We start from the raw sequence: 27,288 nt of genomic DNA on the forward strand, positions 1-27,288 counted from the left end.
AATTCTATATTGCCATTCTGCTCAGTGTCTGCCCATAATAGATTTAACTGAACCCTCCTAAATAAACACACTGCAGTCTTGTTTGGATACTGCTTAGAGGGTTAACATATATTTTAGAAATGCTGACTAAACTACTTTGCCCTATTTTTCTGTGATTCATTTAATTCTAACTGCATTTTATCATTAAAATAATGATTATTTAGGATAAAGCGTTTTTTAAAGGTTATAAAAAATAGTGGGAAACACCATTTTGCCCTGGTTGGTTTCAGTATGGTGTGAATTCTCTAAGAATACACCTGGACTGTGCAAGCAAGGATGCTAAACCACTTCAGGGCTAATAGTGGACTCTTTTTCACCTTTGTGGCGTCCAGATACCCCATGGTGCAGCAGAACTATTTTTATTCTGCTAATTTATGACAAGTGTGAAGTAGAAAGAATAAGGAATTGTTCCAACATATTATGCAACAAGCTGCTTATTTTCAAAGTACAGTTTAATGTCTGGGCATCAACCCTTGATAGAAATTTTGTAAGAACATCTTCCTGGACTTTGAGTTAGTTAAATTTGAATTTGTTTAAGGATTACGTCAAAGAATATGTGGTCATTTGCTAAAAGAATCGAGTAATAATTACTGAGCTGATGCCTGAGGTTAATAGGACTTTCAGCTGAACTTGTTTTGATTGGTAGGATGATTTTTCTTTTTCCTATTTTTGGAAAACCATACCCAAGAAATCTTAGGCCTTTTTACTTAAAAAAGAAAAAGGTGTTAGGGCTGAACATTTAATTCCCTCGCGCAGCAAGGAGTTTCTTCCAGACTTCCCCATCTGGATATTGGTGTTTCTTTACGGAGTCTTCCTTCATTTCTGTTGAATAACCAGCATCCTATCAAAGACAAAAAATGCAGTAGTGTTAATAAGCTCCCGGAACAAAAATCATTTATTTTATATGTTTCTGCTGTTCCTAGAAATGCTTTTAAATCTAAGCCAGAGTCAACTGAATTAATATTTTCAAGATGTTTTCAGCTTGTTTGAAACGGGGGAGAGCAACACACCTTATTGGCTACTTTGCATGATTAGTTAATCAAACTGCCTTTGCTCAACCTCTGTTGGTGAAAATGTGCCCCCATCTCGAACATGATGTGGATAAATGGCTCGGCTAACATAGGCGCAGTCAAACCTTTCAGTTCACTTGCCAGATGGAGCCAGGTTTGGTTTGTCTTTGCACAAGGAGTGCACGTTTCACGGTGTCAGCTGGAGAGGAAATGCTGGTGTTAGAGAAGCCTTTAGGGGCAATTTCACCCCTAATCCCTGACGTTCAGGCGTGGGGAATTCGTCGTTCACTAAAGAGCCATTTGTTTCTAGATACTGGAAATAAACTCCAAGGAAACAAAGCTTTGTGCTCTAGGGTCTAGCTCATGAGAACCAGTACAGCAGGAGCTGGCAGCGCTTCCTGGGGAGGCCTCCCTGGCCAAGCTCACCTTAGGAGGCATGTAGGAAGCCTTCTCGATTATCACAGGATACTTGAAATGTTCGTGCAGGTGGTCGACATACTCACACATCCTAGGAGGAAGGGATCAGATTGGAGCAATAAAGCCTTGTTAGATAATTTACGTGGCACTAACTGTTAAAGGGGCCAGTACACTATCGGAAAGGATAGACTAGTCAAGGTTTGGCTGATACCACGTGTTTCTATGCAAATCCCTCAAGCTCAGTTCTTTCCATCTGTAAAATAATGCAATGTGGGGCCTTGGAGGAAGTGAAGTGTGAAAGGTTTTGTGACCCCAATAGGCATCAATTTAGACTCCGCAAGTATCTGTGATTATTTGGGTACCTTTAGCCAAAAGTTAGATGAATGGATCAAAACCACCAAATAAGGTCCTTTCTATACATGATTTAGAAGAGCACAAGTTTTAAGATCAGACCAATCTGTACAGATTCAGTGTCAGCCACTTTCTACTTTTGTGACGGGGCAAGTGATGTAACTCTGTGGCCTTACTTTCGTCATCGGTTAATGAACAGCTGTGACAGGCAGGCTGTGTGCTGGGGGAAATACAAAGGAATGGGCAACAGAGGGCCTCATGGTTCCGGTGGACATAGATACTGAGTTATTGACTAATAGGCGCTATGTACAATCCATGAAGAACAGGTTACAGATGAAGAACCAGCCCCATGGGAAAGGACAGTTGGGCCTCGAAGAATAACAGGGAACAAGTGTTCCACACAGAATTACAAAGCAGAGATGCTGTGGTGTGACAGTACACGTGTCACACAGGGTGTCTGGTGGCTGGGTCACACTCGGTGTCTGGTGGCTGTTCGACTTGCTCAGTGGCATTCCTGAGCAGTGAGGTCTGCTTTCAGGAGAGTGGCATGAGGCACTTCCATCCCCTCTTGGGTGGTCACAGTGCACTGTGGTCAGGGCTGACCCCCAAGACTTGTAGTACCTTTCAAGGTTGGTCAGAACCACTCCCCGCACCCCACCCCCCCCCCCCCCCCCGCTTGGTCCTGCGTTCAGGAACTGAAATGGGGGGGAGGGAGGCAAAAGCAGAATATTCATTTTTTATAGTTTACTTCAAGCATATTAAAAGGCAGCATTTGTCTACTGAGTACCCAGCTTAAGAATAAACCATTACTTTATAATTGAAGCCCCCTCTGCACCCTTACAGGTCCCATTTCTCTCTCAAAATCCTGAATTTGGTGTTTCCCTTTCCCACACATGTTTTTATGCTTTCACTATATGCTTCCAGTGTTCTGTCTGCGATACCACATTTCATCCCAGGAGGAAAGAAGAGCATAATAAAGCCTTATGCCTGCAGATGCCTGGAAGGAGACTGTCCTAATTTAAAGCTCACCTGGGGCGCGGTGAGAAATAAGATGGAACTAAATAAAGATGCAGCCAGATCTTGGATGCCTCCAGTGTTAGGAAGAGATCAGACAGAAGCACAGACTACACATAGGATGAAAGCAGGGCTTTAAAAAATCAGAAACAGGAGGTGGTTGAGGAAGTTCTGGTTTCCACCTGGTTGCAAACTACCCAGGCCCATGTACTTAGAAAACAAAGTGAGTCAGCTACCAAGAACCTACCTCTCAAAGAAAAAGGACTCTAGTCACGGGTGGGTCTGTTACTGCCCTCTGGAGAAGCGGAAGCAGACCCAACTTGCCTTTGAGTTATAGGATGTGCCAATGGACAGGGTTCTTGGTGCCTCTGGTCACAAGAGCAGAATTTTAAAAGATCTGGCCTGGAGTGAGGGGCACTAGTGAAGTGAATGCCACGTTACTGACCTGTTTGTAAGGCTTGCAGAGACTGATATGAAGTCAAATATAATCAGGTGCTGCACCAATTCACAGAGGCCAACTCCGCCCGCATGGGGGCAAACAGGAACTAAAAGGAAGACAGATCTCTATTTAATGCCAAGTAGGGCAGAGACAGGGAGGGGTGGGAGAGAACCTGTGGTTTTTCTTATTACCCACAGGTGATTAAATCATTAATATTTAGGAATGAAATTCCAAGATGAGACTCATCAAAGATTCTCTGATTAAACCTGAATGAGAGTTAGAAAGAAATCAAAATGGCCAACTGCAGAGGGAACCACAGGTGGTGATGGACGGGGAAATGGAGGTCTGGTCTGCAGCTGTGCGGCACCCTTACTTTCAAACTTTTTGGCCATCAGCAACACTGAGAGGTTTTCATTGACACTTCCCAGCCTGCAGCTGTCAATCTGGAGAAACTGCAGGGCTTTCGCCTGTAGGAGTTGCTTAAATATCACTCTATTATGGCACTGGAAATAGAATTAAACCAACAGAAGAGTCAGCCTTGGCCTTCAGGATCTCTGCACCCGGCAACACACCAATTCTGTCCCTCATCAGTGGCCTTCAGGAAGCCTGGACTGTGTTTATTCTTCATTCTCACTTGGCACGAGGCAAGCCCTGAGAGTCCAGGCGGGGGCTCACTTCTTTACAAATCTGCTGGCAGAACAGTGTGAGTCATGTGAAAGTCCCTCTGGCTTGCCATCTATTAAGGAATAACTGTCATAGCGACTAGCAAGTGGGAGATGAAGCGAAGCATCAGGATGAAATACCGTGACTGCAAAGAGCAGGTGGCAAGGACGACAAAACAGAAGCATGGTAGAACAGCACTGCTCCTTTTGCTGGGAAACCGAGAGCCTGTTACTTCACACTGTTCTGCGCGTGGGCTGACTGCCGAAGGTTCTGGCAGGCAGTGTGCTTCGTTTATAAGCACAGAAAGGGAACGCCATAATGTTTACTCAATTTGGAAGCTGACTTCCTTAAAACCATACAGTACATTTTATGCCCTTGCAACAGCAACTTTAAATTGCTGCCTTGTAATTTTGATTAGACACTTTGAAAAAGATAAATGACCTTAGTCATATGGATTGTAGAAAAATATACAAACTTTGGACTATATCTGACTCCAGACTCCAATGAAGTAATGACCCAATATCTAAGATTATGCAAACCTCCCAACTCAAAATAAAACAGGTGATGTAGCCCAGTGTACACCAACGTCCTCAGTTGGTGGCCAGTGTGTAATGACTGCAAGGAGACGTCACTTACCTGTTCTCCAGTGGCAACGCCAATTCCTAATGGGACCAACGCCTATAAAATATAAGGCAACCTGATGTTATTTACCTAAGTTTTTGAACTGCAACTCCTCCTATTTAAAAATTTAGAGCAGTTTAACTATTTAATGTTAACTACTTTTTTTTTTAAGATTTTATTTTTTCCTTTTTCTCCGCAAAGACCCCCAGTACATAGCTGTATATTCTTGGGTCCTTCTAGTTGTGCCATGTGGGATGCCGCCTCAGCGTGGTTTAGATGAGTGGTGCCATGTCCGCGCCCAGGATTCAAACCAATGAAACACTGGGCCGCCTGCAGCGGTGCGCGCGAACTTAACCACTCGGCCACGGGGCCAGCCCCTAATGTTAACTATTTAGAGCTGAAGAAGGAAGCATCCCTGCTGCCAGGCCAGGTGAAGTGTAAGGAGTGGCTGAAGGCAGTCAGGGGACATACGCACAGGAGGGGCTGTGCGACTGCAGAGGCGGCCGGCACATGTTCTACGCTGCCAGTAGCTCACTCCCCGGCTGTGGCTCTGCAGATGCTCTTCCGCTGTGCCCTGGCCCCTGCTCCATTCTTGCCCCTGCCAAATGTGAGTGGCGCTCCTCCTCTCCGGGACGTGGGCAGTGGTGTGCAATTGGGAGAAGACCCGGCCACTCAACAGTGACTCCTCATAGACTAGGGGGTCCAGCCTCTAGCTCCTTCCTGGAGGTCCTCACTCCCTCCATTCCCTTCTTGTTGTTTCCCTGATGACCCCCCTTCAGTGGTTATTCTAGAATACTCTCCCTTCAAGCTCAGTGGGTGGCCTTATATACTACTTAACGGGCTAGACTCACCTCATTCCTCACCTGGTGAACTCCTCACCTGGCGAAGTGCTGGAATCTTCTCCTTAACACAGGCTGCTCTCTCTGTCCTGCCACCTGAAGCTCCCTCACTGCCCTTCCACCAGGGCTCTAGGTGGCATCTCACCGGCCCCCACTGGGATGGCAGTGCCTCGCTCACTCCCCTTGGCATCTCTGGTTTCTCCTCAGCTTGCTTTCCCATTGTTTAGGGAACAGTATCAATGACACTAACAGCTCACACTTTCTGAGCTCTTGTCCTGCACCGTGCAAAACCTTGACTGAAATGATTCTTCATCACACCCACGGGGACAGGAGCCATCATTAGTCCACTGCACAGATGGGAAGCAGGTGCACAGGGCTAGTGACTGTCCCCGGATTGCAGCGCTAGAAAGGGGTGGCACTGGGGCTGGGACTCTATGCTGACTCCAGAACCAGAGGCGGCATCTGAGTCACTAGATAAGCTAACTTCCCTGCAGAAAACCCCTTGATTTAGGAGCCAGGTGTCCCTGACCCTGCCACCTGTCCTGCCTCTAGCAGGATGTGGACCTGGGCAAGTCTCAGACCAACTGAAACTAAAGCCTCCTCGCCTGCGAGTCAGGAGTTAGAGCAGGTGGTCCCTGAGGCATCTTCTAGCCCTAACGCTTCATGCTTCCTGAAGCGTCTAATTTAAGTATGCTTGGTTCCTTATTTCAAAAGAAAACAGCAGGGTGGGTGGGAAGACGTGGAGGAGAGAGGGAGGGGAAAGCCATTTGACTTACTCATTCTACCGTTTTTTTTTTAAGGAAGATTAGCCCTGAGCTAACATCTGTGCCCATCCTTCTCCGTTTTCTATGTGAGACGCCTGCCACAGCATGGCTTGATAAGCAGTGCGTAGGTCTGCACCTGGGATCAGAACCCCAAAGTGGGGAACCTCAGGCCACTAAGGCAAGCGTGCGAAATTAACCTCTATGCCACCGGGCCGGCCCCTCATTCTACCATTTTAAAGCATATGTTATGGGTACTGAATAGTACCACATTTATTTTGTCTTTGTAAATCTTTCCTGAACCTGCTCTATCCTGGCTGCCCTCTCCCTTCAGCTCCCCACCACCCATCTAGATGACTCGGAAAGCCTGCTAGCTCCTATCCATCCCTCTCAATCCATCCTACATGCTGCTACCAGTCAAATCGTCTTTAATCCCAGTCTCTCATTCAAGAACCCGCAGTGGCTCCCTGTGCTTGGCTGCCTCTTCTGAGCAGGTGGAGCCCACAATCTGGCCCCACATGCCTGCCTTCCCCACAACCCGCCACGTGCACCCGCAATCCGTCGGGTGTCTCCAGGGCCTCCGCCCGTGCCGGCTGTCTCCGCAGCCTCCCTCTGCCTTGGTTCATCTGCCTGCCTTCCTCAGATGCTCCTGAGGGGACGGCCTCCCTCACGGAAACAAAACCGCAGAGGGTCGAAGCCCAGAAGGGCTTCTGAGGAGACTCCAGGCGGCAGAGTCAGGTCCCTGTCTGGACAAACTGGCAGGCCCTAGGGTGAGGCTACCTCACAAGAATGCCAAGGTGAAAAACCTTGTTTAGCCATGGCCCCACACCCAGATTCTCATTTTGGAAGGATTCCTCGGGTCTCAGTTGTGTTTAAATAGAAGGTGGTTGTCCCCCCAGGGCTCCTCTCCCGTCCCCCTCAGCTGCAGCCTCGCTCTCATCCTGCCTCCAGGAGGCCGCTCCCGCCCTCCCGGCCCACACATCGCTCCCTTCAGTGAACTTCGGGGCCAGCCCAGCACTCCTCCTGTCTGGGTTTCACGGATCTTGAGGTTTTTCTCTCCAGCTAGGCTGTGAAGTGGGGAGAGTGCAGGGCATTCCTGTGGAATTCCTTCGGAGGGTTTCTGTAGAGTGTCTGACATCAGCAGACCATATGTTGATTTATTGAGAGAAAAGGAGAATTTTGAGCCTCCGACCCCAATGCCCCAGTAGGACTTCACATAGGACACACTGAGACGTCCCGCCTAGAACTTGCAACTAAGACTGTCCTCAGAGGGAAAATTTTAAGATCAACACATAATGTGGAAAAGCAGAGCAAAGCCAAGTCACCTCAGGGAGGAATAACAGTTCCTAGGCAGGCGGGACTTGACTCCAAGCCCAGTGAAGGTGCTACCCCAATGGCACAGTGCGGCGGGAAAGGGTTATCAGATGAAAACGGAAATGAGGGCGGGGCCCATGCAAGCGCTGCCCCGGGAGGGATGAGGCTTAAGATTCAACTCATCTGGAGCAGAAGCAGGCGTATCTGTGCTGCGGAGATGGGCGCGTGGGGACCACCTCGGTCTGATGCCATCACATATTCAGATCCCCTAACCAATGCTGCCCCGATTCCTCACTCCTCCAGAAGCCTTCGGTTTCCTACGGCTGCTCGTGGAGCTTGCTCTAGTCAGAGGACGCAACACTCTAGCACTCCCAGAAGTCCTAGTTCTCCTCTTCAATTAACCAGCTTGCCTTCTGGCTTTAAATAGCGATGCCGTCAGCTTAACTAGTGGGAGACTCCTGAGAGACAGGATGTTTCTCAGATGTTGTGACATATCAGGTGCTTCCTACACCAGAAACGGGGAGAGGCCGCCAAGTCGGGTGGATTTGCGGAGGAAGTGCCGTGGGGTGAGGGCTCTAGGGAAACAGGCAGCCTCCTCCTGGGGAGGCCCGACCTTGACCTTAGCCAAGCAAACGTTTTCTTCTGAGTCATCCGGAGGAGTCTACGCTTTTTGTTTCATTCTGGGTGAGTAAAATATTTTAGCATCAGTCAGATTTCTATATTTACAAAGTAGAGGAACCATGCCTATTAACCTTTGGATTGCTGGCAGCCTTTCAACTTTTAGCAATTTACTTTCTCTAATAAGAAGAAATAGGGGCAGTGGATAAGCTGAAGGGAACAAAAGGATGTCAGGTCTGCAATTCCAGCACTTGTCACACGTTACAATTATTTCAGCTACTTCATCAGGAGACATAAAAGGCTTACTAGCAAAGGAATTTTAGGATCTGTCATGACCACTCTGGAAAGCCAGACAAAAAAATATACAGTAACAGCAGCAGCAGCGGTAGGAGTTTTTCTACCTTGGAGATGGCGGCGTGTCCCAAAATGTCATCAGGGGAGGTTGGCTCCTCAATCCACAGCGGCTTGAATTCAGCCAGCTTTGACATCCACTCCACAGCCTCGGGCACATCCCAGCGCTGGTTGGCATCCATCATCTGCAGGGAGACACAGACCCTTCACAGTGCCCTGCTGGTGCTGGCCTTGCTGCAGGGCTGTGGCTCTGAGGGAGGAAATGCTGCCACTCAGTGCCACTGACTGCCGAGCAAGACTCCCAGTGGGAGCCTGATATTTCCTCTGAGAGGCCCAGCATGCAGCCATAACAAAGGGAGCCAAAGAGTGGCCACCAAGACTGGAATGCTCCCTCCAGATACTGGCTTTTAGAGGAGATGCAGACAACTCATGGAGCCACTGTGACTTGTGGAAGTGCCTGGGCTGGGCCCAGGACAAGTGTCAGTGGCCCTGGAGCTCTGGCCCAACCTGCATTTAGATGCCACCCAAACACATGTGTCTTGCAAAATTCGCTGTTTGTAGGAACTGTTTTATCACACTTGGAACCATGCACAGTCAATGCTGAGTTTGTTCAATAGTCATTTGTCGACCCCTGCCTACTATGTGTCTGACACAATAATGAACAACCCGAACTGTACCATTAATTAAGCACCTAACCCACTAGGCAATTTATGGATTCTGTCCCATTTAACATTTATAATAACCCTATGAGGCAGTTCATATTAACTCATTTTATAGATAAGAAAACTAATATGCAGAGAAGTTCAGGAACTTGCCCAAGATCAGTAAGTCAAATAAATGGTAAGTTCACGTCCAGAGCTCTCTCTGCAAGGCCCTGGCTCTCTGCGCGCCACGGTCCTTCCTGGAGGCCAGGTGCCAGGTGTGCAGAGACTAAGAAAGGGCCCTTCCACCCCTGACACTGTCACGCTTCGAGAAGACACACAGAAATAACGTTCCTGGCAGAATGTGCTAAGTGGTAAGAGTTCCCTGTCTGGACACTATGAGAACCAGAGGACAGTGCGCCCAGAATCTATCTGTATCATACCTTATTTGGATGAGGATGAACTCATAAGACAAAAGTAACATTAACTCATGTATAAATAATGGGACTCCTGATCCTGGGTCAAAGACTCAAACTTCTATTCTAACTTATGAAACAAGCCTCTAAAACTTCATAAAAACACCTTATTGTGTGGTCCTTTTATGAAAATATTTTACACATAATAAGAAATGTTTTATAAAAATACATAGCCAGGGATAATGGATCCTTACATTTATCTCAGCAAAAGTTCCAGCATTTCTTCCACAGCGGCTCCCTGAGGCCCGCCCACCCCAGGAGACAGGCGGGACGGATGTGTTAAGGAGAATTGAATGCCCAAGCCACCTGGGCGCCAATGGGAGACCTGTTTGCTGAGGCGCATCCACGCCAGCAAGAAGGAACAACCCCTAACCCAGATCTTATTTAACTAGTCCTGCAGAATAAAAAAATTAAAAGCTATCAGCCCCCTCGGTTGCGTTTTTTTCCTTTTTGAGTTCACCTAGTGCAAGACCACAAAGCTGTACTTCCTGTGACATTCAGTTTTAAAATTCCCAGTGTTCTTTAATCCTTGCGTGAAATGATTTGTACTTGGGCCCGCACAAAGGCTTCACACAGGCTGCTGACTGCTCAATGGTGGGAGAAGGTATTTACCAACGTCTTCTCGGGCCCAATCGTGTTTCTGATGAGTCGGCATCTGCGGATGTCATCCTGGAGATCAGCACCAACTTTTACCTTAAACCTGTACGACACATTTGGTTTGTACTAATTACACATTAGTTTAGATCTGTCTCCTGATTTGGCAAAGACACCTGGATTTTCCACAGAAGCGACTGTCTCTGTCAATAATTCACATTTTCTAGTAACCTCTTGCTCTTTCCCACTCAATCTTCAGACCAGTCACTTGAAAATAACCCTGCAAATGCTCTCTCTCTTTACTCGGTATCCAGGCAATCACTCTACATCACTTGCTGACCCAAAGTCAAGGAACCAGAGAGAGCAGTTAGACCTTCGACAAGATTAACTCAGATTTTGCTGTGCCATGGAAAGGAATTAAGTACGAAAAAGCTGCAATCAGAATTGAAGAGAAGAGTGGGGCTGGGAAGGGGGGCCGAGCGAGCCAGAGCGAGCCATCCTGTTACATTCTGGACGCAAGGATGACTTATGATAACCCACGTCCATCTGAGTGGCCCTTCAGTACAGGGCTTTATCCTAACGTTACCGCATAAAGGGCACCATCTGCTCGCCGCGAGACAAAAGCCAATCGTCAAGAGGCAAGCGGGTGGCAGAAAAAGGGCATTTTATTACAGCTTGCTAGCAAGAGGGAAGATGGCCGACTAATGTCCAAAAGAACCATCTTAAGCGGGGCACAGAATTTTGAAGTAGTTATATAGGCCAGTGGGTCATAGGGGTGGGGGTTAGGAATGTTGACCCTCTGGTGTTACAGGCTGGGAGTTGCCACACCAGATCTTTCAGTTTTCACCGATGATGGCTATCAGCATAGACTCTCTGTTTGGGGAGGTCATCACAGTCCTAAGGAACTCAAAGGAACAAAGTTATCATCTTATCACAGCTGGGAGGTATATGCACAAGCAGGGGTCATAAAATGTACAAAGCAGGGGGATCTCCTGGAGGGTCCATATCCAGCTGGGTTAGTCAGAGGTCATTCAAAGTTACAACATGGTCTCTTTTCTACAATATGGCTTTCCTTATGTTAACCTTGTATAAGCCGGTTTCACTAATCAACTCAGTGAGCGGTCAGCCACAGGGACCACATGGTACATGGCCTGAAGATGGGCAGTAAAGGGACCTGGTCACAGGACCAAGGAGCAGCAGGGGTCCCCTGTGCAGCACAGCCTGCCACTTGCAGGGAGCTCCCCTGATCTGTTCTGACCACCCAACTATTCTCCAAATCTGGCCTCTACACTGGACCCACGCCTCGGTTTCAGTGGTCAGTGGTCAGCCTGAGTGTGGCACTGCCAAGGAGAGGAGGTGACACCACCAAGGGTGAGGCCGGCCTCTTTTCCCTCACTCGCCTAGCTCTCTCGCTCAAGGACTGCCTGAGGACCTCCCTCCACTTTCCACAATGTCCACCTTCTGTGCCCTCAAAAAGCCCCACTCTCCCGCACACCCAGGTGTCTGCTGTGTTGTCTGCCCTGCGCTCAGCACTAAACACACCACAGAAGACACTTCTACACCAGGTGGGAGCTTCAGTGGGCCACATCCTCTGGATGCCAGGCTCCCTACGCTGGGAGGCCTATGAAATCTCTCCTCAGCCTTCTCTGCCTCACCAGAAATGACTGCTCCAGCCTTTCCTGGGTATATGGAGAGAGGGAAGGTGCTGGCACTTACTGAGCACTGCTGAGTCCTGACTGTGCTGGTCCTTTTCAGATATAGCAGCTTTGAGCAGAACCATGAGTTAATATTATTCCCGTTTTATAGAGAAAGGAAATGAGGCTCAGAGAGGTTAAGCAATTTGCCCATGACCACACAGCAAGTACTTGCAGGGGACAGGGGAAAAAGGCAAGATCGTGATTCCAGATCCACCACATCCCAAGCTGCTTTCCACTGCTTCATGCTGCCTCCTTCAAGTTCTCACTCTCCCACCCTTTATTTAGCTGAGGAGTTAATAAGAATTCAGTGCTGCTCAAATTTCAATGTGCACACGCGTCACCCAGGGATCTTGTTAGAATGCAGATTCGGATGTGGCAGGTCTGGGCTGAACCCTGAGGTTCTGCATTTCTGACAAGCGCCCAGGGGATGCTGATGCTCCTGCTCCACAGATCCCACTGTGAGCAACAGGAGGCCAGGTGGCCAGAATGAGTGAGTCATGCAGAAAACCTGGTGCTATGCCCCGGGCAAAGCATGCCGCCTTGAGCTGCACGGATGGACTCAGTGACCAGATCAAGAGATGCTGGTCCTCTGTGTCCTGCACTGCATGAGGCTTCAAGGCCACTGACAACCACAGTTTACCCAGAGGAAGACCCTAGGATGCCCAGGGGTCCAGAGTGCACAGGAGAGAGACAGGAGAGAGTGCAGATGCCCTGGGGGAGAGAAGGGCTGTCACCGGGTGGAGAAGGAGCCTGGCTCTGGGAACGCTGTGCAGAAGAACTGGGACCAGCAGCTGAAGTCATCTGGAAGCAAAGGGTTCAGTACCCTAATACTCTTTCTGACCCTTCGAGCCTCTGACAATGGCAAGTGCCCAACAAAGCTGAGCTCGTGGCCTCTGTGGGTCTTCAAGCAAAAGCTGAATCAATGCTTGTGACTGATGGTAAAGAGTGGCTTTTTATTCTAGACTGGTGCTTGAAATCAATCCTCTCCAAGGTCTCTTTCAACTCTGATGTTCTATAAGCCCACTTAGGACTCACATCTCGTCTTTAGAGAAAGCCTGGCCTAGGCTGAAACTTCTCTCATGCGTCCCTACACGCCAGACGGCTGCTGTGTGCATCCTGGCTCTGATCCACAGCTGAGTCTCTCCTGCTGCTAACTGGGAGTAAAGGCCATTGTCACACAGATCAGTTACCTGGTCCAGCCGTCCTTCAGTGCCTCGGTGCAGAGCTGTGGGGAAACAAGGACAGCCATCATCATACACGGACAAGCTCTCCTCGGTCTCATGACTACCTCAGTCGTCTCTGATCTGAGACACAAACGTTATGGCTGCGACATGAACCAGAAGAACACCCATGGGTGGTTGAATTAAGAGATGAAACAGCTTAGCCAACAAGCATAACTCTTTGTACCTGTAGGGAGACCTGCTTTCCTCATCTCTATGGAAACCATTTCTTTAACTGTCACAACATTCCTGGAAGGAAAATGGAGCATTTACATCCCTCTTTCTAAGCTGGATGTTCTGTGGCTCCACAGAACTGATGGCTGTAACAGCAACAAGCAGAAGCTGGTCTCTCCTCTCCCTCTCAGCTGTGAGTACGGCGTGACAGGAAACAGGAGTAGGTCAACCACGCTCTGACAGCACACCACGTGCCAGCCAATGCGGTGAGCATTATGCATCTTGCAGTATTTATCTGAATCCTCAAAACCACCACGAGACAGGAATTATTTCCCCATTTCACACTGAGGAAAAAGACTCAGAATGGTTAGGTGTAATATTGCCCAGTGTTATGCTGTTGCTCTGCCTGGGAATTAAATCCTGCCTGTCACCTTCCAGAACCAAAGCCAGGACTCACTAGGTTAGAGTCCCGTGTCCACAATGTGATGGCTTTACTTTTGCTCATGTGTAGGTACTTCCAGAATGAGGCCGTGGATCTATAATGATTTAGAAAGGCTAATAATAAAATATTAAATCTTATGCAGAAAGCCAGGAATATAAAACCTGCCTACAAAACCAGGGTCAGAGGCCCACCTGCTTCAGCGTGTCGTCTGAGTAGCCGAGCCAGGCGCACGACGTGGTGTAGGCGGGGTAGCCCTGCACCAGCATTTGCTCTTCTGTGGAAAGACAACGCGCATGGACATTTGGTCCTTTTCTGGGACCTTCAGAAATAGCATCACCTGTTGCTCAGCTGCTGCCTGTGGAGAATCCAGCTGTTCTCCTCTGACCCCACCCTCCACATGCTCCCAGGTCCTGGTCCCGTCTTCTGGCCACATTCAGGATCATGCAAATTCTGAGGATGTCAAACCTCTGGGGTCAGCATACCCTCTCGGACTGCCCCACTAGCCAGGGCCTCCTGTGTCCTTGGCATGACCCTAAAGCCAAACTTCCTCTTAGCTGTGGCTGAAGAGAAGTCTGAGGAAGAGGTCACATCCAGGAGGCTTCTTCACGCAGACTCAGCCATCTGTCAGAGGGCCTGGCTGCTGGCATGGGGCATTTGGGGACAATATGAACTCATAAAGGACACAGGGACAAAGGACAACCCCATTGTCCCCTCAAAAGTGGACAATGATAGCAAAAATAATGAAGGAAATCTCACAACCCACCTCTTTCTTTTTTACCAACTTGACCTTTCTGCAGTATTTCTGGAAAAAATAAAAAGCACCGTCACTCTTTTGGACAACAAAGCATGCTGCTACGTTTACCCATCAGCACGTACCAGAAAGCTTCCAGTTCCACCACTTAAGTGCGACTCACCAAAGGCTTCCTCCTCGGTCAGGACGTCAGTGATGTATCTGAAATCGATGCAGGCCAACAGCGTCCTGGGGTCCTGTCAGCAGGACAGGAGGGAGGAATGGCCCACATCCATTCACAAGCGGATTGTGTTCCCAAGGATCTGCTTCACTGTTACGTGGGGCTTATCCTTTCCGGGAAAGGGCCTTTGGGATTTGTGTAAAACTGTTTGATTCTGTCACTCCTTGGTGCAGGATCCGCAGGCCCTCGTGCTCTGACTCCTACTCCCCCCATTCCTCCCTTCCCTTGAAACGTAGGCTCCTATGACCATTCCAACTAACTCAGCTTCCAGAGAGAGGGCGCCATGTGAGGCAAGCACTCAGCAAAGTTAAATGGACAAGTGAGTGCCTGGAGTCCTCAGTACTTCATTCTCCACACGTCAGGGCTGGCCGGCAGGAAACTCTGAGCGGATGAACGTGACACTGGAGCCACTTAGTGGGAGAGGAAAGGAGGCTTGTCTCAGAGCCAGCCCACCCAGGGTCAGCCCTGTGCCCACTGTTTGTTACCAGTATGACCTTGGGCAATTTCCTCTCCCGTCAAATAGGGACAAGCACTTCACCGACAGGAAGAGAGCAGATTAACGTGCAATAGTGCTCAGCACTCACCCTGGACAATCACGGGCTGTGCCCTCCCCACCCCTTCCTGCCCCCACTCAGTGCTCTGGCCTCCCTGGGAAGGCTGCCCTTCTCGGCTGGGCCTCTGGCTGAGACCTCTCCCCACCCCACTCTAACAGTCAGCCGGGAAGCAGCCGGGAACTCCGTTCCCATGCAGGTTTTACTGTGACCAGTACTGTGACACTGTAACTGGTAGAAATCGGAACGGCTCCTTCAGCGCCGAGATTTGGCCTCCTTTACGAGCACTGGCACTGAAACAGGGAACAGGATCCAGAAGAATGAAAAGTCCACAGGTGGGATTTCAGGTGCCTTCCTAGTGGCCCTCAAATCATTCGGTTTTGATGGCCACCTCCTGCACCCTTCTGAAAGGCTAACCTTGAGCCTGAAGGTGGCTCAAGAGGTCCATGTCCTTCCCCTTCAGATGTCGCCCCCATGCCACCCGCAAGCATGTCAGAAAGATGGTGTGAGAGCCTCTCATCTTCACTTTCCTCCAGAGGAGGGACAATGTGTGATAGCCCAACGTGTTCAAGGCCATGGTGTGCTTTGTCTTTCCTTAATTGTGATGCCAAACAATAACAAGGGCCTTCAATTTGACCACCACACTTTTAGCGACCATCCAAGGCATCACCCTGAGGCAGCTGATTCTCAGAGAGGTTAAGTGGCATGCCCAAGGTCACTCAGCCAGTAAGTGGTGAAGCCAGGATTCAAAGCCACATCTGCCTGGGTCTGACGTTAACTTTGCCAGTTTTTCCTCCTCAGCAGCCAGGTGCTCATCCCCACTATAAACAGGTCAAGAAAGGAAGCGGCAAGGTGCATGTCTTCAGAACTCAGTGTCTGACTCCCTCCCTGCCAGAGTCGCACAGCGGAGACCACACAGTCTGATCCGCCATTTGCTTTTGGAGTCAAAGCAACCAGATAATATCTTAATAATAACATCTTGCTCTTCAGAGTTTGTGAAGCACTTTTCTTACTTAGTCTTTAAACCAATTCTATGAGGTTCCTGGAGAAGTTGTAACTGCCCCCTTTCGAGAATGTGTACTATGTGTGAAAGCTCCAAAGTTGGGGAGACAGACCCGCCCCTAGGACCACCCTGCCTGCATGAGCACAGCTGTTACTTCAAATATCTGAAAAAGCATATTTTACTGGTTTTTTGCCTTATCATCACTACAGTGATCCACAGACAGTCCTGAACATACTTCCTGATAATCAAAAGGGAAGTAACCCGTGAAACCCATTTCATTTACAGAAACAATTATAAAGAATTTACTTACCATGTCAACAAGTAACTTCCACAGAGGCTTGAAGACAAAAAAGAAAAGATTTTGAAAACACACGTGTACAGTACCCATCTGTTTCCTGACAGCTGCACCAGCCGCCAACGGGCTACCAGATGCCTGCCCCCCCCCCTCCCCGGGCTCTAACTGTTTCCCAGCCCATCACCTTCGCTGCCCCCCCTTCTTTCTCAGCCCGTTCTAACTACTCTGACAATTTCCTAACTACCGCCAATCTCTCTCAGCCGAGGAGAAAATCAAACAGTTCTCTTTATTTCCTTTTGGGGGCCTGCTGTGTATGTCTTTCGTCCTCAGAAGGCCGCTCCTAGAGGAGGTGTTCATCCTCCACCACGACTGTGTCCTTCCCCAGCCTCAGGGCGCTCCTGCGGGGCGGTACCTTCCCCTCCTGCTTGGCCCACAGGTCCCACACAGCGTTGAGAACGGCTGCTGTAGCTAGATGCACAACACCTTTCTCAGGGCCGATCTGGTCAGGAAGCAAAACACACCAGCGCTTCTTAGAAAGGAAAAAGGTACGTAGGTCTCCTAGCCAGGGGTGCCTTTCAAGAATTAAAAGGCAGCAACAGAAACTCACTTAGAGATTAAGCTTGTTTTTAATAGTTTCTAACCTATAGAAAAGTTGCAAGAAGAGTACAAAGAATTCCTTTATATTTCCCTTCTCTTTGTCTCTCTCCCTCTCTCGATGTATATACATACATATACAGATAAATAAAACATACATAATATAAATAAAATTTATTTTACTGATCTGTTTGAGATAAAGTCACAGATATCATGCTTCTTTAACCCTAAATACTTCAGAGTGTAGTTCCCCCAAACAAGGCCATTCTCTTTCTTTTTTTGAGGAAGATTAGCCCTGAGCTAACATCTGCTGCCAATCCTCCTCTATTTTTTTGCTGGGGAAGACTGGCCCTGAGCTCACATCCATGCCCATCTTCCTCTACTTTATATGTGGGACGCCTGCCACAGCATGGCTTGCCAAGTGGTGTCACGTCCGCATCTGGGATCCGAACTAGTGAACCCCAGGCCACCGAAGCAGAATGTGCACACTTAACTGCTGCGCCACTGGGCCAGCCCTAACAAGGCCGTTCTCTTAGATTTTTTAAAAAAATTTTTTCCTTTTTCTCCTCAAAGCCCCCTGGTACATAGTTGTATATTCTTCATTGTGGGTCCTTCTAGTTGTGGCATGTGGGACGCTGCCTCAGCATGGTTTGATGAGCAGTGCCATGTCCGCGCCCAGGATTCGAACAAACAAAACATTGGGCCGCCTGCAGCGGAGCGTGCAAACTTAACCACTCGGCCACGGGGCCAGCCCCACAAGGCCATTCTCTTACATAACCACAGAACGATGGTCAAATTCAGGGAATATAACAATGACAGAAGATCATTACCTATGACAGTCCATAATCAAATTTCAACAATTGTCCCAATCATGTACTTTATTTTACTGACATATTGCATTTAGTTTTCATGTCTCTTTTTACCTGGAACAATTTTTCTTTTTCTTTTTTTTTAATGTTATCAACATTTTTAAGGAGTACAAGCCAGGTGACTTGTAGTGTTCCTCAGGGTGGGCTGGTCTGGGGTTCCTTCATGATTAGAGTCAGGTTATCATTTTTGGCACAAAGGCTACAGAAGGGATGTTGTCATTTTGCTTTTTATTAGGGCCATTATCATTTAGCACCTGGGTAAGTCAGTGTCCATTTGTCTTCGTCACTGTGGATTACCATTTTCCCTTTTTAAGTAAGGAGATTAATATTGCCCCCAAATTTTAGCATCTACTGATGATTCTCGCCTCCATCAATTATAGCCATGATGGTTGCAACATGGTGGTTTTCTCATGTTATCATTCCTTTTATATTAGCTTGTATTCTACTGTATTGACCAGATTTCCCTTGTTTGTTTACTATCTGAATGGACTCATGGACTCTTATGTTATTCAATGAGTTATACCATTACTACCATTTGTATTTTGATGCTTGAATTGTCCCAGATCTAGCCAGTGGGGGCTTTTTCAAGGGGACACCTTTAAAAGCAAGTTTAACTTGCCCTACAGAAAGTTAAAAATGAAATCTGAGGCAACGTGCATTCTCTTGTGGCTTTCTCTGTGCACGGACAGGAGACTGAACAGAACTGGGAAAAGACAGAGCTGGTGTCAGGAGGCAAGGGCAACGGCCGGTTATTGGACCGATCTCACTGTGATAGAATCCTCTCTCTAGAACCTCACTTTTTCCATGCTTTGAACTTAGGGTTCAAAGACAGACCTGTACACGTAAGAGGTGCTCTGGTCTCTATCTGCTTAACCTTTGCTCTTCTGTTTCTGTCCTTAATAACCTCCTCCCACAACTCCAATACTACTCACATTATCTCTCCCCAAAAAAAGGTTGCCCATTCAGCACTTTATCTGCTAGAGTCTAGACCACTTCTTCCCATTCAGGCAGTGGAGGCGAGGTCCAGGAGGGCAGAGCAGCTCTCAGGATCCAAATACGTCCAGATTCAAGCCATACAGAAAGGAATCGGTTACCTCAAAACACTGATTGTCTACAGAGTTCAAGCCCTAAGTTATCTGAATAACATGTTTTACCTTAAAATTGTAAACCCATCTCTATTTTCACATTTGTTCAGTCAAAGGACATCCTGGTAACATTATTTATAGAAGCATTTTACGAAATAGGCCCCTTACCCATCTGAGCTGCCCGTCACTTGTGAGCTGCCTGTAGAAGGCTCTGAAGTCACCAACAATGTCCTTGAGGTCCTTGTGCAGCACATGGTGGGCCAGGGCATTCACAGCACAGACAACTATTAAAAGAGGATTTAATTCTTGGGCATGTTTTGGTATAAAGCCAATAAATTAAGACATGCAAGCACCGCAAACATACTAATGGCATTTTATGAAAATAATTTTAAATACAAAAGGTGTTTGCTTTAAAAAACTGCCCCAAACATGTCTTCTGTGGTTGTCATAAGTAATATCACACAAGTAGAACAGCTGTTGATCTGCAGACTGAGCTTAATTTCTGAGTTGAGTAAACACATTTTGATCAGTTGCCATGTGAAAAACAGACTGTAGATCTGAAAGTTTAAATCATGCCCAAATTATTTTCTTGTTCACTTTTTAAAGTATCTGGACAGTCAGATTCAAAACCAAACCTTGCTAGTTCATTGTTCCAAAGGAATGAGAAGACTGACTGATAGAATTAAAAAAAAAAAAAACCCTTTTTACTGTCAAGAACAGTTATGTGTCACTTAACAATGGGGATAGGTTCTGAGAAATGCATTGTTAGGTGATTTCATCACTATGTGAACATCATAGAGTACATTTACACAAACCTAGATAGTATAGCCTACTTACACCTGGTACTAATCTTCTGGGACCACACTGTTGTATGTGCGGTCTGTTGTTGACCAAAACGTCTTTATATGGTGCATGACTGTACAGGAAATATCTTGAATTCACATATAACACACTATTAAAGATGAAATGAAATGAATCTGCAATTAGCCTAATACTTACATGTAAAATGTTTAAGTACATGAAAACACTTATCATAAACATTAAGTTTCTTACCTTGACTTACTTATTGATATACTACATTTTTCATAAGTAATTTGAGGTTAAACTTAATTTGGGTCACTATTACCATCAATTATTTATTTTTGGTGTTTTACTTAAAAAAGCTTTATAGTGGGGGCTGGCCCCGTGGCCGAGCGGTTAAGTTTGCGCGCTGCGCTGCAGGCAGCCCAGTGTTTCATTGGTTCGAATCCTGGGCGCGGACATGGCACTGCTCATCAGACCACGCTGAGGCAGCGTCCCACATGCCACAACTAGAAGAACCCACAACGAAGAATACACAACTATGTACCGGGAGGCGTTGGGGAGAAAAAGGAAAAAATAAAAAAATCTTTAAAAAAAAAAAAAAAAAAAAAACAATCAGCCTTTGTGAAGCTTATATACTTATAGTGGAAATAAGATTATAGGTGTCTTATAATGGAGATGGAAATTGATCTAGCCCTGCCCCAGGGGAGCCCCAGGACAGCTGGGTGGGGAGGGGAAGGGAGGAGGGCGAGGCCAGCGAAGGACCTCCAGCACTGAGCTCAGCAAGCATCCGAGAAGAGCCTCAGGTCTGTCTGAGAAGCACGTGGTGTGCGCAGGCTCCCTCACTGCGGCTCCAGCCGGCAGGGTCCAAAGTCTCAGCTGCTGACAGAGTGGTTCCAATGGCCCATCCCACAACACATGTTGTAAGCTTGCTGCGTTTTACACAACCTCTGGGGCCGCCCTGTGTGGTCTGCAGTGTGGAGAAAGCAGCTTCACAAAGTGCTCAGCTTACACCAGAGACCCTTAAAGTCGCAGAAGCTGACACAGCTCACAGACCTATGGTGTCAGTGGTAACTGCCTCGGGGACAACGTCAGCAGTAAATCAGTGACCTAACCGGGAAGCAGACAGGGAGTCACTGCACGTCTCCTCCTCCTGCCTGGCAGATTCCCTGGCACAAAGCCTCGCCTCCGCTCTGAAGCCGTCCCTGGCCCTCCTGGACAATGGACTAACCCTCTCTCCGTGTACCTTGTACCCACTTCAAAAACACGAGTCTTTCTCACACTGCACTACCTTCTCTTTATGTTTGCCTCCCTGAGAAGCATGTGCATTCCTTCTCCTGGTGTGTGGGACTCTGTCTCCCTTCTCTCTCTTTCTACAATCTTCTCTCCAGGGCCCGGATACACAGGAGCACTCAAGGGAGGTCTGCCTAAGGACAGGCTGACGGCATGACTGAATGCCAGCCCTGTGAGAGGCGGGCAGCTAGGTGGCATCCACCGAAAGTTCAAAAAAGGTTCCCATGTCCTTCACACAGACACACACCCCTCTTTTCTGCTCCACAGTAAGAAAATCTTTCAGCAGGGGCCTGACTTTTATTCCACAACTAAGAGAGAGCTAACACTGCAATACTCCCGGGAGGGCTACCACGTCCTCACCAAAGCTAGACACTCTGGTTCCTCCCCTCCCGGCCCCTTATTCTTCAGCCTATCATAACTTGGCTCCTCATGATCCTTTGAAATTGATGATCTGGCAAAGGTCCCCTTTTTGTACTTCTTGAATTTTGTACCATGTGCATGGATTATGCGTTTAAAGAAACAGATACTTTGTATCTAAACGTGCTGCAGCTGGAGGTTCCGCCTGACCAGGCGCGCAGCTGGCTGAGCCTCGGCTCCCTTCTCTGTAGCCCCCGGCTCCACGTGCAGCCCACACGACCTGCCCTTCCCGGGGAGAGCTCTGACTCGGGGCAGGGCCAAGGCCTTTTCCGCCATGAAGAGGCAGCCGTTTTGAACAGCGAGCAGACCCCTGCGCACTGCAGTCAGCCTTGCTACGCGAGCGCACGTCCGCCGCCCGCGGGCCGGGGCACCGCCTCGCTGGGGTCCTCAAACTCTGCAGAGGAAAGGACGAGGCTCGAGGACCGTCCCGCGGTCAACCGGCGACTGCAAGGACGAAGGCCAAATTCTGCCGCTTTTTAATTTCTCCCAGTGAAACAAATAAACCATAAAACATTGTTCATACCTACTTCGAGCAGTAAAAACAGTGAGAAATCAGGTCAGAAGTGGAATCTACATAGAAATTAAGCCTTGTGGAACCTTAAGAGAATGTTCAACTCACCCACTTCAGTGCCTTTTCCCAGCGTGAAGGTGATCCCGTAGCCCTTGAGTCCGTCTCCCGCGTCGGTCTCTAGGACCACGTAGGCAGCCGAGTAGTCGGGGTCTGTGTGCTGCGGGAAACGTCCCGCGGAAAAACGCAAACGTGAGGAGCCCGAAAACAGACAGGACAACGATATCAGGTAACTACAGCACGTGCAACCGGGAAATGCAAGACGAGCTCCGATCTGAGGGAACCCTGATATACCCCCAAAGCAGGAGCTCTGAATGGATGCAAGGAGCGTGCTCCTGAGGATTCAGCTTATTTTAACGAGGGCCCTGTGTACATTTTTAATGCCAGTCTGCAGTTATGTCTCCTTTGATGTTCGACTCAGTTTTAAACCCAGGAGTTTCGCCCACAGCTCTCTCTGTGAGTTCTGTGAACAGAGTTAATTCATCAGCACCTTCAAACTGAACAAGCCAAGGTTCCAGAGAGCTCTCAGGTAGAACTGGACTTACCTTCCCTGCAGTTTATGGCAGGGCTGAAAAGACAACAGCACCAGTTCAGAGGAGATCACTGGGGGAATCCAAGAATTAAAACTTCAAGACAAATGAACCCGTGTTTTGTTTTTGTTTTAGTTTCTACTATCAAAGAGTATCTGATAATAAGAGTTTACTGACCGACTGCTATGAAACTCAACACTACTTGTCAATATGGGGGATGCAGAAGTGAAAAAACAAGTCCATCTCTAGAAATTTCTCATACAGTAGGGAGAAAGAGCCAACATACAAGAACCAGGAGAGAACAGTCGCTAAGACAGTACAAGGTCACATGCTGATGTGTGGTTGGTTACAAGTACCAGAGAAGTTCAAAGGAGAGGAGCACAGAGGAAGGGAGGGACTAAGACACGTGGATGAGCAAAGGGGCAGGTGAAGGGACGGGACGCAGGCAGAGAGAGTAATGCGAAAACCAGAGGCTTGTGAGAGAGAAGTGAAACTCCCGTGAGGACACTGGTTTGCAAGTGAATGAAGATAAGATTGACAGGAGGCATGCGGGCAGGTAATGGAGACCCCCAAAAGCCAGGCAAATGATCTGAATGCATTAATGATGCAACTACTGAAGAATTTTGCATTGGGCTATGATGATGTATTACTATTGTTGCTGTTATATAATATTTATCGTTCTGGGAACACTATTTTAAGAGCTTTACATGGTTTAGTTTAATCCTCACAACAATATTATAAAGTAGGTGCTATCATCCCTGTTTTACAGATGAGGAAATTGAGTTTCAAGTGGCAGAATTTAAATCCCTGTGTTCAGCAGGGTGGGCGGGGGAGATGCACATGATGGACAAGAGGCCCCCGTCTGGGGTCGAAGGCCAGCGGAGGGCATTTGGTGTGATGCGCTGCTGAGCACCAGCTGCACCGCTGAGATTGTGCAGGTTGCTGGGGGGCACAGACAGGTCTGCCCTTGAGAAAATTACAATTTAGAAGCCCTGGTTACAGAAACTCTAATAATATGAGGCAGAACATGGTAAGTCTCTGGGAGAGACGCAAACGATGAAAGCCAGAGAGCCTATTAGCTGAACGCACTTGAACCTGGAGGTGGCTTTATGATGAAAATAGACTCTGAGCTGGTCGGTTGAGGCCACCAGCTTTGCAGCAGTGAAGACGGGGCATGAAGGATCTGGGAGGGAAGAGCATCTCAGATGAGGTAACAGTGGCAGTAAAGGCCATGGAGGGACAGAAAAGGAAAAGACTAGAGTGTATTCAAGGGTTGGTGACCACTCTGGTCTAGCCATTGGGTTCCTGGGGGGAAGTAGGGACATAAGGCTCAGAGAGACTCCAAGAATTAAAGACCCAAGGACAGTTTCTGGGCTACATGGAGAAGAAGCAATGGAAAAAGGAAATCTTTCATTGAAGCCTTTTGCGAGGGTCAAAATGAAGAGATGAGCCAAAAGTGACTTGAAGCTTTGGAGTCCTTGTGACTGGCAGAATGATCCCAGAAGGATCAGGAGGGAGGGTGGGACAGGGTATGGAAGACAATGAGCTCGGATTCAGATGGAAGGTGGTTAGCATGAAGGTGAAAAATCCAACAGGAAGTGTCCAGATGGCAGCTAGACTTGAGGTGAGAAATGAGATCTAGGAGTCTTTGGCATAAAAGTGGGCACTGAAACCATGAACATGGAGGGGGTCTTAATGGGAGTGTGTAATGAGATGGGAGAGGCATTAAGGCCTGAGTCTTGGAGAGGGAAGAAGTGAGGTCAGTATAGGAAGAAGGAGCAGCCGGAAGGGCAGGCGGCCAGCGGGGCAGAAAGATGGCAGGAAGAGGAGGCAGCAGACAGCATGAAGCGCAGACTGTGAAAAGGACACTGGAAACAGAAATAACAAGGCAATTCCAAGAGAAGGAAGGAGATGGAAGTCGACTTCAGATTAAGGAAGAAGTAGTTGTAAAGAATGGAGGCAACAGGCAGGGGTCAGTAATTTAGCATTTGGTGGGGAATGGGCAGAAGCAGAAGGAGGCAGACAGGGGTTAGGGTGACGTAAAGACTATTCCCGAATGGGAAGCCCTGTCCACGTGGGATGGAGAAGGAACCACTGGAAAAGAAGAGACTGACGATGAAAATGCTGGAGGTGGAGGGGATACGAACGGGGCCCCAGGAGTCAAGAGGGGTGGGAATGGGGACACAGGAGAACAGATTCATTTTGGAGCAGGACATGACCTACAGAATAAAGGGAAAGATGAGAGGGTTGGTTTGGAGACTGATGTATGGAGATGGGGCCAAGGGAACATTTGTCTTTAGTCTTCTTGGTGATGCAGTGAGCAACGTCTTCTCACTGCTGGGGGTGCAGGACTGGGAGCCGGAAGAAGGAGAGAGCAGTCTGGACAGCTGCTCCAGGGAGCTCAGCAAATAACAGGGAAAGGAGAGGAAAAGTATGGTTGGGAGGTGGCAGGGTCAGCTGGAACTAGGCTGTGAGTCCACAGCCACCTTGGTGAGTGGCCGGACAAGCAAGCAACTGGTAAATACACAGCAGGCCTGAGCACTCCAGGTTTCTTCAAAGGCTGATAAGAAATCATAAGTGGAATTCTTTGCTTTTAACAGATTTGAGGGACAGTTTCGGGGCTCCTCCACGAAAATACCCTATTTGTGAAAAGGAAGGCTCACCCTGCTGCTAAGTGCTGAATGCGGCTGAATTGCTGAGTCCAACATGACGTGAGGGCACTGGAAGCAGTACCCCCGAGGACTGCAAAGTAGCACATTCTATTAAGAAGGCACCTGAGAATCAGCGCACAACACAAACCTGACCTCCAGAAGATAAATATTCAAGTATTTATGGGCTTGCAATACAGATGTCAGATAATTTCTCCTCACTCAGAGGTCATAAACCACTCAGGTCCAGAGACAAATTCCATTTCCTAAATTATTCTACAGTAAACCAGGCTACTTTACCACTTCACAAATTCAAAGTGCTCGGAATTCACAAATTTAAAATCCCTCTGCTTCAGTTTCCTCATAAGTAAATAGTAATTATAGCCAACACTCATTGACAGCCTTCTCTGTGTCAAGCTCTTTACTGGCATCTCATTTACATTGATGAAGCGGATATTATTACAGTCATTTTACAGATGAGAAAACCTAGGCTTGGAGCAATCCAGCGGTTACCCACAGCTGCTACACCTCAGAGGGTCAGACAAGTTGCAATTTGTGTTTGGATTTTGCAAGCCAGTAAAATTTCAAACATTTATTTGGAGATCCACAAAGCAGTGCCAACTGGGTGTTTTTTAAGTCACTTACCATAATACCATATAAGAAAAGACACATAAGGATTTTAAAAAGCAGGAAGAACTTCATCTCAGAAAAGAATTCTTTTAACTGTAATAACTTTGTTTAGTTAGCATTTTTTAACGAGAGCCCTATTTTAATAAAATATTTCAGGTACACAAAGAGCATAGGTAATATAATGAACATCAGGGTACCCTCCACCCAGCTTAAGATGCAAAACCTTACAGTGTGAATTAGAGTTCCCCGTCCCTTCGTTCCCTTCCTTCCGCACAGTTAACCATTATCCTAACACGGATGTTTCCACTTCCCAGCATGTGTTCACGCATTCCTTACACAGCCATGTAACTTCACTTTTCTAGTGTGGCCGTGTCATCGGTGGACCCAGATGGGCAGTGAGGATCCAGGGGGAGCAGGCCTGGAGGAGACCCTGCAGAGAACTCATATATTTGGGAACCACTGCAGTAGACCTGGTGGTGACGCTCTAACACTCTCAGGAAGCAAAGACGTCCTCCAGTACTTAGGTAGGAGTCAACGTCCGTGCCTTTACTGTATCCCCAAAGACTGATACATACTTGCACAGTGACAAATCCTTTATAACCATGCTCTCAGCTAATTTTATGAGAGCCCCCTCTCACATGACCCAGAGTTACTATGAGCTTGTTTGTCTGGTTTCCCGGTCACACAGTGACTCCATCATTTCACCGATGGGCCCAGGAGGCCCAGAGAAGTTAGGGTCTTCTCCAGGTCACATAGTAAGTTGTGGCCGAGGCAGGATCACCACCCAAAACGCCCAGCCCTGGGCTTCCTGGTCTTCACCAACAGGAATCCCATCAAGTTCTCAGTACAAAAGAAGCTAGCGATGTGCTGTTCTAGGGTTTCGTCGGTGGGGACGCAACAAAACGATCTTGCTGCTGTTGCATATTATGCATTCTACCATTTCCAGCACAATGCAAAACACAAATGTGAAAAGAGGAAATATTCAACGTCAGCAAAAAGAAAAAAAAAATCAGAAAGAAAAAACTTAGGAAAGTGTATTTTCTGGATACTTTTACTCTCCTTCCCGGCCTCCCCCTTTACAAAAGCAACCTTTGCAAAGTTGGGAACCTCCGCGGGACCCGCACGGCTCCCCGCGGCTAAGTGGGCCCTGAGCCAGCTGTCGCGCAACGCTTACCATGGCGTCCGAGCCGTGGCCCCCGAGCGACGTGGGGAAGCGCACGTCACGGACAGAGAGCCCGGAGATCCTGCCGCGCACCATGTCGCCGCGCGCCCTGCAGCCTCCCGCGCCGCCAGGCCCGGGACGCGGACCCTGCGCGCGCGTGCGGGTGGGGGGACCCCGGCACGCCGGGCGC

At 48.1% G+C, this 27,288-nt stretch overlaps 1 protein-coding gene across 4 annotated transcripts; it reads right to left on the reverse strand.

Moving 5' to 3' along the window:
• Nucleotides 1-473: 473 nt before the first annotated feature.
• ENOSF1 (enolase superfamily member 1) lies at nucleotides 474-27,288 on the reverse strand. Of its 4 annotated transcripts, XM_008535303.2 has the most exons (16): nucleotides 27,111-27,284; nucleotides 22,180-22,288; nucleotides 19,218-19,333; nucleotides 16,914-17,000; nucleotides 16,517-16,543; nucleotides 14,596-14,668; nucleotides 14,445-14,483; nucleotides 13,873-13,955; nucleotides 13,036-13,070; nucleotides 10,167-10,254; nucleotides 8,488-8,622; nucleotides 4,570-4,611; nucleotides 3,644-3,773; nucleotides 3,277-3,376; nucleotides 1,476-1,557; nucleotides 474-880 (listed from the first exon to the last, which is right to left on the reverse strand). In XM_008535303.2, the coding sequence occupies exons 1-16, from the start codon at nucleotides 27,192-27,194 to the stop codon at nucleotides 779-781; spliced, it is 1,332 nt and encodes a 443-aa protein (XP_008533525.1). In that variant the 5' UTR covers nucleotides 27,195-27,284; the 3' UTR covers nucleotides 474-778. The 4 variants fall into 4 exon arrangements, with proteins under 4 accessions (XP_008533525.1, XP_070485855.1, XP_070485854.1 ...); XM_070629754.1 differs by lacking the exon at nucleotides 14,596-14,668 and having other exon boundaries at nucleotides 27,111-27,269; XM_070629753.1 differs by lacking the exon at nucleotides 19,218-19,333 and having other exon boundaries at nucleotides 27,111-27,251.

This window comes from Equus przewalskii, chromosome 7, assembly GCF_037783145.1.
Source record: "Equus przewalskii isolate Varuska chromosome 7, EquPr2, whole genome shotgun sequence".
In the NCBI taxonomy this organism is placed as follows: domain Eukaryota; kingdom Metazoa; phylum Chordata; class Mammalia; order Perissodactyla; family Equidae; genus Equus; species Equus przewalskii.

Excerpts from the sequence above, each read along its gene's own strand:
- ENOSF1 (XM_008535303.2), bottom strand. The coding sequence starts at position 27,194 with ATGGTGCGCGGCAGGATCTCCGGGCTCTCTGTCCGTGACGTGCGCTTC. Across the intron at positions 22,289-27,110 it reads GCCACGGCTCGGACGCCATG|CACACAGACCCCGACTACTC; the intron begins GTAAGCGTTGCG and ends CGTTTCCCGCAG. Across the intron at positions 4,612-8,487 it reads GACACGCCGCCATCTCCAAG|GCGTTGGTCCCATTAGGAAT; the intron begins GTAGAAAAACTC and ends TATATTTTATAG.